The 12130-nt window shown below is 36.0% G+C and overlaps 1 protein-coding gene across 4 annotated transcripts in view; it reads left to right on the top strand.

Annotated features, from left to right (window-relative positions):
* CCDC141 (coiled-coil domain containing 141) overlaps nucleotides 1–11685 on the top strand; it is a 71254-nt gene extending 59569 nt beyond the window's left edge. The window contains exons 25-31 of one of the 4 annotated variants that reach the window (XM_019290139.3): nucleotides 825–972; nucleotides 1513–1708; nucleotides 3677–3849; nucleotides 9664–9818; nucleotides 9917–10046; nucleotides 10139–10301; nucleotides 11398–11685. In XM_019290139.3, coding sequence (XP_019145684.1) covers nucleotides 825–972; nucleotides 1513–1708; nucleotides 3677–3849; nucleotides 9664–9818; nucleotides 9917–10046; nucleotides 10139–10301; nucleotides 11398–11521 — 1089 coding nt within the window. In that variant the 3' untranslated portion in view covers nucleotides 11522–11685. Of the gene's footprint in view, nucleotides 1–824; nucleotides 1709–3676; nucleotides 3850–9663; nucleotides 9858–9916; nucleotides 10047–10138; nucleotides 10302–11397 lie in introns of those variants that run through there. The other 3 variants (XM_019290138.3, XM_019290137.3, XM_010407289.4) reach the window with 3 other exon arrangements.
* The last annotated feature ends 445 nt before the right edge of the window (nucleotides 11686–12130 follow it).

Below are 12130 nucleotides of genomic sequence, written 5' to 3'. Positions count from 1 at the left end.
CCTTTGCTGAGAGCCTTTGAACAACTGACATCAATCTGAATATGTGATTACATTCATATAAAAATTAAGAGGCAGAGAAGTAATTAACAAAGCACATAACGTCTTTGAAGCTTTGTGATTAAAACTAATGCGTTTATGCCTCACCCAATTCTCTTTGAAATATGATGAGAGGGATTTTTTTTTTTCCTGGATCCAAGTTAACATAAAAAAAATTTTTACATTTCTTTTTTTTTTAATATTTGGCAGGATCTTGGAATAGCTGGCAAAATAAAAAAAAAAAAGACAGAAATATAAAATGCTTGGAAAATGTTATAGAGGTGTTGGTTTAATTATTTAACTCTTGAGCATGACTGACAACTCTTTTTTCTCAAAGAACCAAGTCCAACAAGTTGGATGTTAATATATTTTTGTCGCTATGTAACTGTGTTCCATTAAAATGTAATTAGGCCACCTACTCCTCCTCCTCCTCCACCTTCCCCTTGCAAATGCTCACATAAACAGAACCTACAGGAAATCCACAGGTTGCCCTTTGTTTGTAGAAAGGTACTTTTTGTTTCATTGTTACTGTTATAATAAATGCTTATACATAGTTTTAATAATATCTTCTAAAATCTGTTTGAACAGTTTGAAGTTCCAGCAAGTTGCTGCAACATTTTCTGAAAAATTATCCTTTCTTCCATTTCTTTCTGCTTCTCAGAATACATCAAGATTAATTAGAAGAAATACTGTTGCTACATTCTGCATGACAAGGGATGTATTGAATGATAACTCTTTGTCTTTTTTTTTCCTTCTTTCTTCTCTCTTCTTTCCCCTCCTGATTGGAGGAGAGGAATATATTGGCTGATATTTCAGCCGTTCCAGCTGGTGAGGATCTTGTTTCACAGGATACAGAGCTGTCATCTTCAGCCAAAGAGGATAGTTTACAGACTGAATTCCTGGCACAAGACACACCCTCCGGAGATGAATATGAGTGTATATCACCTGATGATATCTCTTTGCCACCGCTTTCTGAGACACCAGAATCCAACCTCTTACATTCTGAAACAGAGCTAGAAGAGCAGTGCTGTTGTAGTTCTCATAGTCTGCATGTCAGTTCCTATAGCTTGCAAATGCAGAAAACCACTAGTATGATAAAACTGATGGAAGCATCTGACCTCTTAACAAATTCTGCTTTTGCTGATGCTACAAATAATAGAATGGAAAGCCCATCAGATCACTTCGAAAATTTTTGTCTCTCTTTAACAGATTCTGGTCCAAAAGTCAGAGCAGTATCTCCTTTGACTTGCAGCTCACAAGGAATATCTGAAACTAGCACGGCTTCCTGCCCTATAAAAGCCAAACCAGTGCAAAGCATGATGAGTGAAGTGTGCAAAACACATTTACAACACCTTGAACTTCATAAAAGCATGTCAGAAACACAAGAACAATTGCATGCCTTAAGTAACTGTACTAAACCCCAGGACAGGCTACATGCTTTGCCTGATCCGTTCTCAGGTTTCGTGTTTCAATCAGACGCCACCAGAAGCTGTCAGAGGCAGATGGTTACCCGAGAAGAGATTAAAAGTTCTTCAGAAAAGAACAGCATGGCCAGCCTAACTGGACAGGCGCCTAACTTCTCCCAGCTTCTGTCTAACAAAACCGTCATGGAAGGCTCTCCGGTAACTTTGGAAGTAGAAGTAACGGGATTCCCAGAGCCTACACTGACATGGTGGGTAGCTTACAATGAGAAGTAGTAAATGTACCTATAAGTGAGCCACCATGAACCTCTTACAACCAAATCAATTAATCTGTAGGCTAGAATAAATGGCTTGTATCCTTTCTACTCCACACTTCTGCCTGATTTCCACCTTCAGAATTGTTTTCGACAATTAACCAACTTGAAATAATCTCTCTGTACCAAATTTTATGAATGGTAGTATCAAACTACTGCAAACATACCCCAAGGTTTTTTAAGGAAAAGCGTCATATAGTTTTCATATTCTGGAATATGGCATTCTACTTGTTCAATGCCTTCTTAAAATAATTGCATGCTTCAGATTTACCATAAATAAATTCACCTGCATTTTCCCAGGCTCTGGGCACTATGTATGGACAGACACATAGATATGCATGCACACTGAAATATTTATACAGTCACTACATATAGATGAGGACACAGTTACACATATGTGAAAGTCAGTTATGAAAACCAAGGCAGGTTACAGGTTAAAAAAACCCACCTAAATATCTACACTAACAGAATCAGTTTATATCATATATTGGTGTGCATGGTCTATCTCTTTCTTAATTGCTATGTGTCAATTTAGATTACTTTATACTGGATTTAGATTACTTTTATACTGGATTTAGATTACTTTTATGCTGGATTTGTGAGAAATACAGATGATGTAATATGAACATTTAAAGTCTAAAAATGCCCTGCCAAAAGGAATAGGGACTTAAAGAGGGGCAGGATTTCAAGATTTTTGTCCTAGTTCTATATGTTGTTGCATGCATTCCTCCGATTTTACCTCATTTGTCTTTTCTCCACTTATTCCATTAGTCTTTCACAATGGAGGCCTTTCTTTTAATGTATTAAAACTAAATATGCCTCTTACTGGGAAAAAAATGATGTTAATATTATTATTACGCTTTTAAATAATTAAACTGTAAGTTTTTGTTAAACTGAAATTTTTTCAGTGGCACTGAGAAAAATACTGGACACTGCAACCTTGGTGCTATACTCTGTTGGTATCAATAAAGTTACCTTGTTTTAAATACCAGTATTGTACAGATTGAGGAGTATTATTGGTGAAACAAGATGTTCATTTTATTGTAAGAGAGCATTAATTTAACTCGAAAATATATATACTGTTGATAGATTGTCTTTCAAAAAGATAGCATTCAACTGGAATAATTTTGCAAATTAGAAATTCATGAGAACAGAAAAAAAAAGTCGGTGTTTTAAATTAAAAATTCACCAATAATGTGTATTTTGTACTGGTGTAGAAATATTTTCGGTTATACATGTGGAAAAATATTTTCATGTTTGTGTTAGGTTAAATGTAGCCTGTGCTGAAACATCATGAGGCAAGGAGAGACAGAATTTTCTCTAATTTCCATTTTTAAATCAGGAGTCAATACCAATACATGGTGAAAGATCCTCAAGTGTTAGAATATGACAGCAGTTCCCTGGAGTAACTCCTGATGCATTGTTCTATCCTGTTTGATGATGTGAACTAAGTCAATGTTAAGTGGCCTGGGATGGAAGAAGGTTCTTGACTGTCATTTATATTGAGGATACAAGTTTAGAACGTTTTTTTGTTGATCTTTTAGAACCTTTTCATTAGTTGGATTAACTAACGACCTTATTAGCAAAAATGTTTCAGCACAAAACCAAGGGCCCAGGCCCTCAGGTAACCTCTTTAATACTGCAGTGAGAGAGGTGTGACTTGTGCGTTGAACACCATTTTCAGAACCACATTTTCTACTGTTAAGATGTATTATCCAGTAATTTGCATAGTTTAGCTGTTCATACATATTGACAGATTAACTTCAAAACTGAGAAAGGAGAGCACAATAGTGTTCTCTATCCTCTGCTGTTAATGTAGGTGTTACAGAGATTGCCTGAATTTGCAAGGTTCTGTGTGACATGAAGAGATAAAACTCTGACTTGAAAACTGACTCTCTGCTTCAGGTACAAGAAGGGCCAGAAACTGACTGCAGATGAGCACTTAAAGCTTTTACAAAAGGAGACAAAGCATACTTTGTTCATTCAGAAGGTGTGTGATAAAGATGCTGGCCTCTATGTTGTTCGGGCTAAAAATTTGAACGGCACTATCTCATCAAGTGCCATTCTTCACGTGAAAGGTAACAGGCCACCTATTGCAAGAATAGACTGGATAATGCTGTGTGTCATCTATATTGGTGTATCACTAATGTACTGGCTATTCACAAAATAAGTACAATATTGACTGCACTGGACTTAATCATCACATGTTAAATTTATTTTCTTACACTGCATTTTCACAATATGTACCAAGCCACTTTTATGGCAAAATGGATATATTGCTTGTTTCTTTACTGGCAGTTTTAAGTGCTTATTTTACTTTCTCATAGTGATGTTGAGATAAAAACTTCCAAAGATATTTCTAGAATCTGAGGCTGAGTTTTGCTTTCGAAAAATGTAGGCATTGCAAATCACTGGAAACAGTTTTAATGGCTGTAGGTTTTAAATGTCAATATAGAGCCAGGCAGTGCTCAGATCACTGTATATTTTAGGATATGTCTTCTCTTGGGATGGGGTATGGAGGGTGTTGGAGGTTTTTTTAAACATAGAATGTATTTTTTCCAGCCATGTTTTCTCGTATGCTTACAAAAAAATTTATTTTTAGGATAAAGCTTCTTAGTAAAGGCATTATACCATTCCTTACTGAACTAACATAGACCAGATTTAAATCTGTCTCAGCCCAGCATATAGGACCCATAAATGAAAGCTGCAGTAGTTCCAATAGAGTTGTGATTGTGCTACAGAATTGACTCAGAACCATCAGGATTTGTGTCAGCGGCATCTAACATACAATAGAACAAATGTTTACAAAATGAAACATTCCAGCATTCCACTCTGCTTAAGTAGATGCCCGTCATATTTTCTCTGTCTTCTTATAAAGATACAAATATTTCTAATAATCCTCTAAATTGTTAGTATAAGAGAAGAAAGTTAATAATTTGACATGAGCTTTTGCACACGTTTAAAATTTTTAACACATTGATTTCAAACAGAAGCAACCAAATTGCAGAAATATTCAAAGGTGTATTCAAATTTATAAAAAAAGAAAAATAAGTGAAACAGAATTATCCTTTAACTTCAAAGTAGTAAATCCAAACCAGTAGTTTGTTCACCTACAGTTTGCATTTCCTTCTTGCAAAGGACAACCACAAATATTTTTTTAAAATAAAGTTCTAATTTGTTTAAATATTTCATAACAATGATGTAACTGTGCCAATGGAAGACTCAATTTATAAATCCTCAAATATAACTTCATTATTTAGCCTCAGTATTTGTTGTATTTATACAGTAAAAGGACTTTACAAAGAACTACATGATTTTTCCTGCATCTTTTGGTTATCAGCTTTCGTGTTACAACTGCATTGCTGTGGAAAATTTTTAGAGAGGGAATATTTACCTTCTCTTGCATAATTTGCTGGAATGAAGTAAACTTTTTACTGTGTAGCATGCTATGAAAAGAATATATACTGTAATTGCTGAGGGTCAGATATTTTGGCCCAGTGACGGCGGCTTTTGCAAAATTCCTGTAACTTTGAAAATGGAAAAGTTCTCATCATGATACAACCTCACAGCAATATGAGAGGGAGCAGGAGGAGGAAGTGGTGAACAGATGGGGAAACAAAGTAAGTCCTAACTAACTGGGTATTACCCTTAATGAACCACTTTCTAAGTTCCGTCATCTCCCAAAAATGTAGATTCATAGGAATTTTCTCAGGTATCAATTTCACCTGTTTTCCTACAGTGTATTTTCCATTTCATGATAAAGGTAATTTAGATCTTAATAAATCATTGTAGAAATATATAATACCATTGTTTGTTTGTTTGTTAAAACTTTCCTCTGAGAATTTGGACATTTCTGTGAACTTTAGGTAAACACAAGTTGATTTTGTGAGTGTGGTATTGCATCTACTTTCAATCAGGAATAGTTTTAAATGGAGTTTTTAATGGGTGTGTGGATATCAGCCACAATTTTAATTGCTGCAAGAAACAAGATTTCAAAAAGAGTGATTAGAGATACTGGATGCACAGCAGGACTCTGAAAGTCTCCTGGTTTTAATGTTTTGCTTTGCAAACAAAGACATAATCAACACTGGTTACTGCTGTGCTGGCAATCTGGGTTTAAATACCCTTTATTTAAGGACTCAAATGAGTCCTTAAAAAAAATTTGCTGGAAAATTCCTGCTATGCTCTGTTTAGATAATCTAAAAAAACCAAGAAAATAAGGGAGTGACAGTGATATAGTCTCATGATGCACTAATATTTCTTTGAAGGAAAAAACCACTCATTCTTTTGCAGCAATAATTTTAACATAGTGTTTCCCACTCTCATGGAGTTTTTAATAGTTTATACTATGCATGCTTTACTTCCTCCTTCTTTTAGCCATACTGTAGAGCAGGGAATACGTATAGGTGTTTTGTATTGTTCTGGTTCTTTCTTGGTTTACAATGTTAGTTTCCCCTCATCACAGTCACGGTTTTGGGCCTATAGTTACTTCAAGATCCCAAAGTGTTTTCATCTTCCCTATGGCTCCCGTATAGAGAAGATGTAAGCCTCAGTCCCACCATCCTTACAAGAAAGAGATTGGGCATATAACTAACCTACACTCCCTTCCTCCTTCCCCATATGCAGACACCGATTAGGAAAATGGTGAAAGATATTGCCTGTCTACAAAGGGGTGTTTACACAAAGTACCTAAATTTGGAGGGGGAAAGGGATTAATTATTTTCATTTTTCAAGAGAAGCAGCTTGAGGTCACATGTTTGAGTCAGTAGGCAAAGAGAGGATGAGTCATTACGCAGATTGGATCAGATGTGGCTGGAGCGGCAATGGAGAAGGTGACTTCCTCCCAAATGACTGGTAAGGTATGCTTACTTCTGCACCTTTCTCTGGAGACTTTTCTAGGGTAAAGGAGTAATTTTGGTGTGTGGTCCAGAGGAACTGTGTCTTGAAAAACTACTGCCAAGACTTTAAAGAGGTTAAGAATGGTATTCAAGGAGACTGGAGCTCTGGATTATGGATATTTCTGATCAATTGAGTCAGGAGATCCACTTAATATTCCCAATAAAGGAATCTTTCTGTTTGTGTTAGGAGCTTGACTGAGACAAAATCTCTAAACATTAAAGTGTAGTGTTAATTTAGAGTAATGCTGAGTAAATACAAAGTCTCTAAGCAGCATGGTGGGAATCTGCCTAGCCTAATTTGTGGAGAAGACAGAGGAAGTTCATAAAATTGCTAATATCACATTTCAAGACACCAGAGATTGGAAATTACATGCCTAGAGTAAATAGATTAAGAATAACTGTGAAGCAATTTAATTTTACAAATGGCTCTTAAAACCAATTTGGCTTGACCTGTACTACATGTGTGTGAGAGAGATCTGAGGCAGGGGTGAAAGCTGCGTGATAGACAGATATGAAGGTGATCTTTCCTCCTGTAGTTTTTCCATTGCAGCAGATTGATGATTTTTCCGTGCTTATTTGCCAGTTTGCAGCATAACTCTACTGGTTCCTACCAGTATACTCGTGGAATATTTAATATTTGACAAAACTACTGTCTGAAGCTGTAAGAGTGGTATTTCAGTACCACTGACTACCTGATTATCTTTTCCCACAGTGGGGGAATGGATCTGTTCTTTCTAACCTTTATGGTTCATGGGATGTCCAGCCAAGAAATAAGTTGCAATTAACAAGTTTTCTTCTGAGTTTTTGTTATGATATCATGGGAAAACCATTGGTGAAATATAACCATCCATTCTATTTTGAAGGTTGTTGTCAGATGATGAAGTCTTTTACAGCAAACTTTGTTTCCTGTTGAGGTCAAGCCTGTGCCTGAAAGAGTTGTAGGAACTGTCACTTCATGGGTTTTTTTGCACATACTTCTCTCTTTGCTCTCTAGAAACTGGTCATTTCAGTTTTTATGTTCTACTGCCTTACTGGTATAAAGTCAAGATGTGGTCTGATCATTATCACTGTCACCTGTCACCATTCCACTCAGATTTTTCTTTTTGTTTTTCTTCTTTTTTTTATGGTAAAAACCATTCTGGTATGAGATGCAACATGACTTCACAAGGTAATCCAAACTGCACAAGTAGTGGAATCCAGCCAAGATTATCCCAAGGAGGGGCTGAAACCCACTTAATGTTTTCCACTGGAATACAAGCTAATCATGTTCTGTTTGTGACCTATTGCTAACTGCCTGCAAAGAGTAGGCAGGGCTGTAAACTTGGCTCTCTTTCTTGAAGTGAAGCTGGAGATCTCAAATTTCTGGGCTTCAGGTGCATGCAAAGCAATAGGGGTGGCAGCTTGCACATGCTAACTTTCAACAGCTACGAACTGAATTGTCTGAGCTGCTCTGGCTGGCTAATACAGAGGTCACACCAGTTTAGCACAAGTACAGGAGAGTAAAACTTATGTTATTCTGCTTTACAGTATCACCTCAGTCCTACAGTACATAGGAAGAATAGAAAAGCAGCTAAAATAATAATAAAATTATTGCAATTAAGAGCTCACCTAAGAAGTGAATTTATTAATACAGTAGTCAAAATGTCTGTCTCATTATGCCAGCAGGCCCACCTTTGGCAAAAATAGCCTTTAGCTCAATATATTTGGATTCAGAAGTTGATGTGCACCTGTGTGTGATAAGCTGATTTTTGTTCCATCATAGCATAAAGAAAAAATTTTCATCCTTAAACAGTGGAGTAAGGGTGGCATGGCAGTTTCAAGCTCTGTCATTTAACACACATTTCAGTAACTTTCTGTTTCTGAGAAGGTCAGTTATAACTTTTGTTAAATAATTTGGAAAGAAGGTACAATTTATGTCAGAGGAAGAAGGACACATTCTTTATGTGATAGAGATGCAAAAAGTTCATTTTTGTTGTAGTATATGTCTTTGTGTGTCCTTCTTGTGTTAACATCTTCTGCTTTATATTCCCTGTTTCAAGAATACTTAGTCTGAATTCTGAGGTTGTTTTCTCTTTTTACAGTAACCTCGTAGGTGGAATATGAGTGGAACCTCAGGTGGTAGTACAGTGATTCAGTAAATACACCTTTACAGCTCATTAAGTTACAAGTCACAGAAAGCAGTGCTTTTAGTCAGTACAAACTGATGCTGATGATTAAAATTTCTTCAATTTTGATGGGTCAATTTGTATTGATCAGTCCTTCTAGTGGCTCAGGTGTCATCTGTCCTTCCAGAGTTGGCATGAAGCTAGCACAGAATCAATCTCATGTGTTTTGGGTATTTGCAATAGAAAAGCAATTACTTGCCCATCCTTCATCTGAATCAAATTTGTACTGGATGATGTGGTAGTACATGGTTTCAGTATTAATGATGGCCAAAATAGTGATGTGGTTGAAGTGGTAGAGAGGCCTCATTCTGCCCTTCATTTTTGTTGCAAATATCAATTCTTTTTATCTTTTCAATAACTTTTTTTTTTTTTAACTAAAATAATAGGGGGGGAGAAAGTGAAGAAAGCATGATGTACAACAATGCACTAAATAAAAAAATTTGCTCTCATGACTTTGTCACTTAAATTTGTGTGAAATATTTACTTATCTGCCTTCACTGAAACAATAATTCACATAGACTTGCCTAATACCTTACCAAACAACATGATTCTTCAGCATTTCCATGGAACTAATATCACTATGCTGATGCATGAAATTCTTAGGTGCTTAATATCCATGTTTTTTAGAAAACTTTATATTAGGTAGATAAATGATACATGCCTACTAACTGTCTTGCAAACAAGTTATCCTGAGTTCCAGGCATCAGTAAAGGCTCTCTTTGTCTTACAATGTGATGAAATTTATGAGAACAGATTTTTTTTTCTTCACTTGTTTCAGTTGTGTCTTTTAAAACACAGTGAATATTGATTTGATTACCTTTTTTTTCAGTACAAGGAAAACAGCCAAACTTCATACAAAAGTTTGGACATAGAACTCTACAAGAAGGAGAAGATTTAATCCTGCATTGCACTATACATGGAAAGCCCAAACCACATGTCTTCTGGAAAAAGGATGATATCAAAGTGGTATCTGGAGATATCAGTGTATGTTCTAATGTTCTTGAAATTTTTCTTGGGAGAAAGGTAATTTATATTGCCTTATGCTACTAATTATGTCTTATGCACATTCTCTTCTTTTACAGATTGAGAAATTAGGAGATACCTATTACCTTTTAAAGAGAAATGTAGTCCTTGCTGATACAGGGAAATACATGTGTGTTGCCAGCAATGAAATTGGAAAGGCACATTGCTCTGCTTTCGTAACAGTGATAGGTGATTCGTCCTGCCAGCTGCATGCTTTTTGGCACCCTGTTGCCTTATTACATGAGCAACTCGTTCCCACTAATGTACATATTTTGTTTCAGGGAAAAACAATCCCCCCAAAACTTCCAGTGTAACTCAGGCTAAACCAGAATGGGAAGATGGATATTTTTCAGAAGAAGTGAATGTCACCACAACTGAGCTAGTACAAGCCCACCCACCACATGAGGGAGATCAAAGGCCAGTGGCTGAATGTACTCCAGTAAGGTAACTTGCATCTTACTCCATGCTACAACTTGTACTGCTGCAATAACTGTAAGCACCTTAATTTACAAAGCACACATCAAACACTCTTCCTAATCTATTAATTTTGGGGTAATGTACATTATGTGCATAATATGTGACTGCCTTTTTCACTTAATTCTTCATCAAAAGATATTTAATTTTTAGATGAAAGAGCTTTTAATTCATTAGAACATTGAGTCTTTGCAAGGTATTTATGTTTAGTGAAATATTTTTTTGAAATCTAGGCATCTCAATCTAGATTTTAATATAAGCTTGAAAAGCTCAAAGGCACAAAGTGTTCCAGGAGTTCAAATTGATGGAGCTACTTGAAGTTTCATCAACGGAATATATAAACAAAGGTTTCTACTAGACAAGTCTTATTCAGAAGAGTAAGTAGCAATCCTAATAAGACAGGAACTGTCACTGTTCATTAATTGATTAAAGATAATACTTCCCACTGTGCAATTTGAGATTAAATAAATGAGATGCATGAAGCCACTAGTCCCTGTGGTGACTTTTAGCACAGGATGAAATCTTGCCTCATGAATTTAGACTCTGATAAAAAAGGAAGAGCAGTTTTATTTTGTCTTTAAGTTCCTGAAGTTTATCTATCTAGAGGTAGAGCAACGTGTAACCATAGAGGAACGTTGTTGCATATGTTGATTCAAAGGCTTTGTCCTTTTCCTTGTGAGCTGCCTGCACACTTTGCCTCATGTCCAGCTGACAAAGTGTTGATCCCACATAATTTGTTCAGGTTTTTTTCTGTAGTGCTGTGATAGGGCAGTAAAAAAAAACAAGCCAGATCATTGTAATTTTACTTAAGGCACATAGAGACTTCAGTATGATTAAACCATGTAGACCATACAGAAAGGTCAGATTTATCCTATTTTTTTCTCTTACCTTCTGTTGTTTATAGCCAAAAGTGTCTTCTGATCAGTAAAATGAGATTTAGAATATTTTATGTTCTCTGTAATTACTGTTTGTTTCATCTCTAATCTTGTGTTTTCTCAAAACCACGAAGAACTGACTGTGCCACCATTAAAAATGTGGACAATATTAACTGACCTTTTTAAAACAGGTTTAAAGAGAAACTCTGGTTCCAAGGAGTGCATCTTGAATTTGAGAGGCCACAAGAGATTAACTTCAGTTTGAGACATGATCCCATTCTTCTGCCTGATGCAGTGGAAGAGAAGATGGACTGAACTGCAAGATGCCTGATCCCTGTGCAAGTTCATGTTGTTTGCTGTGTCCATTAGTAGATATTGGCCACGGGTGAGGAGCAGATGAATTTTGGGTGCTATCCAATATATATCTAGATTAAAATTTGTATTTTGTTCCTTTAAAAATAAATCAATATTAAAATTCACCTGTGTAGAGCATTTATTAGACAGTGATTATACAGTTTCTTGTGGGTTTGCTCTGGATTGTTGGAGAAATCTAATAGAAGGTGATGAAGAAATATTCGCCTTCAAAATTACAGATCTCCTTGGTGATTGCTTAGTACCCACTATGGTATTCTTCTACAAATTCCATCAGTGGTATTAATTCCATTAATAGGTCTTCCCACTAGCTAGTATAGAGAATTAGGATTTAAACCAAAATGAGTGTATAACTATAGAATTCTTCAGTTTATTAAATAGTGTTAATTTTCGGATTTCTAACAGCTTTGAGACACTTCTAGGAGGCCAGGCACCAAAAGGAGTGGTTACTAATATTAGCAAACCTTGTCTAATGCTTGCTTAGTAACAAGAATATCTTCAGGGAAGAGAAAGTCTCTCTCTAAGGCGGCATAATGGAGAAGTATTCACTGC

The sequence above is a fragment of the Corvus cornix genome, chromosome 7 (assembly GCF_000738735.6).
Source record: "Corvus cornix cornix isolate S_Up_H32 chromosome 7, ASM73873v5, whole genome shotgun sequence".
NCBI classification, from domain to species: domain Eukaryota; kingdom Metazoa; phylum Chordata; class Aves; order Passeriformes; family Corvidae; genus Corvus; species Corvus cornix.
Note: the sequence above shows the minus strand (reverse complement) of the source record. Positions and strands in the feature narration are given on the sequence as shown.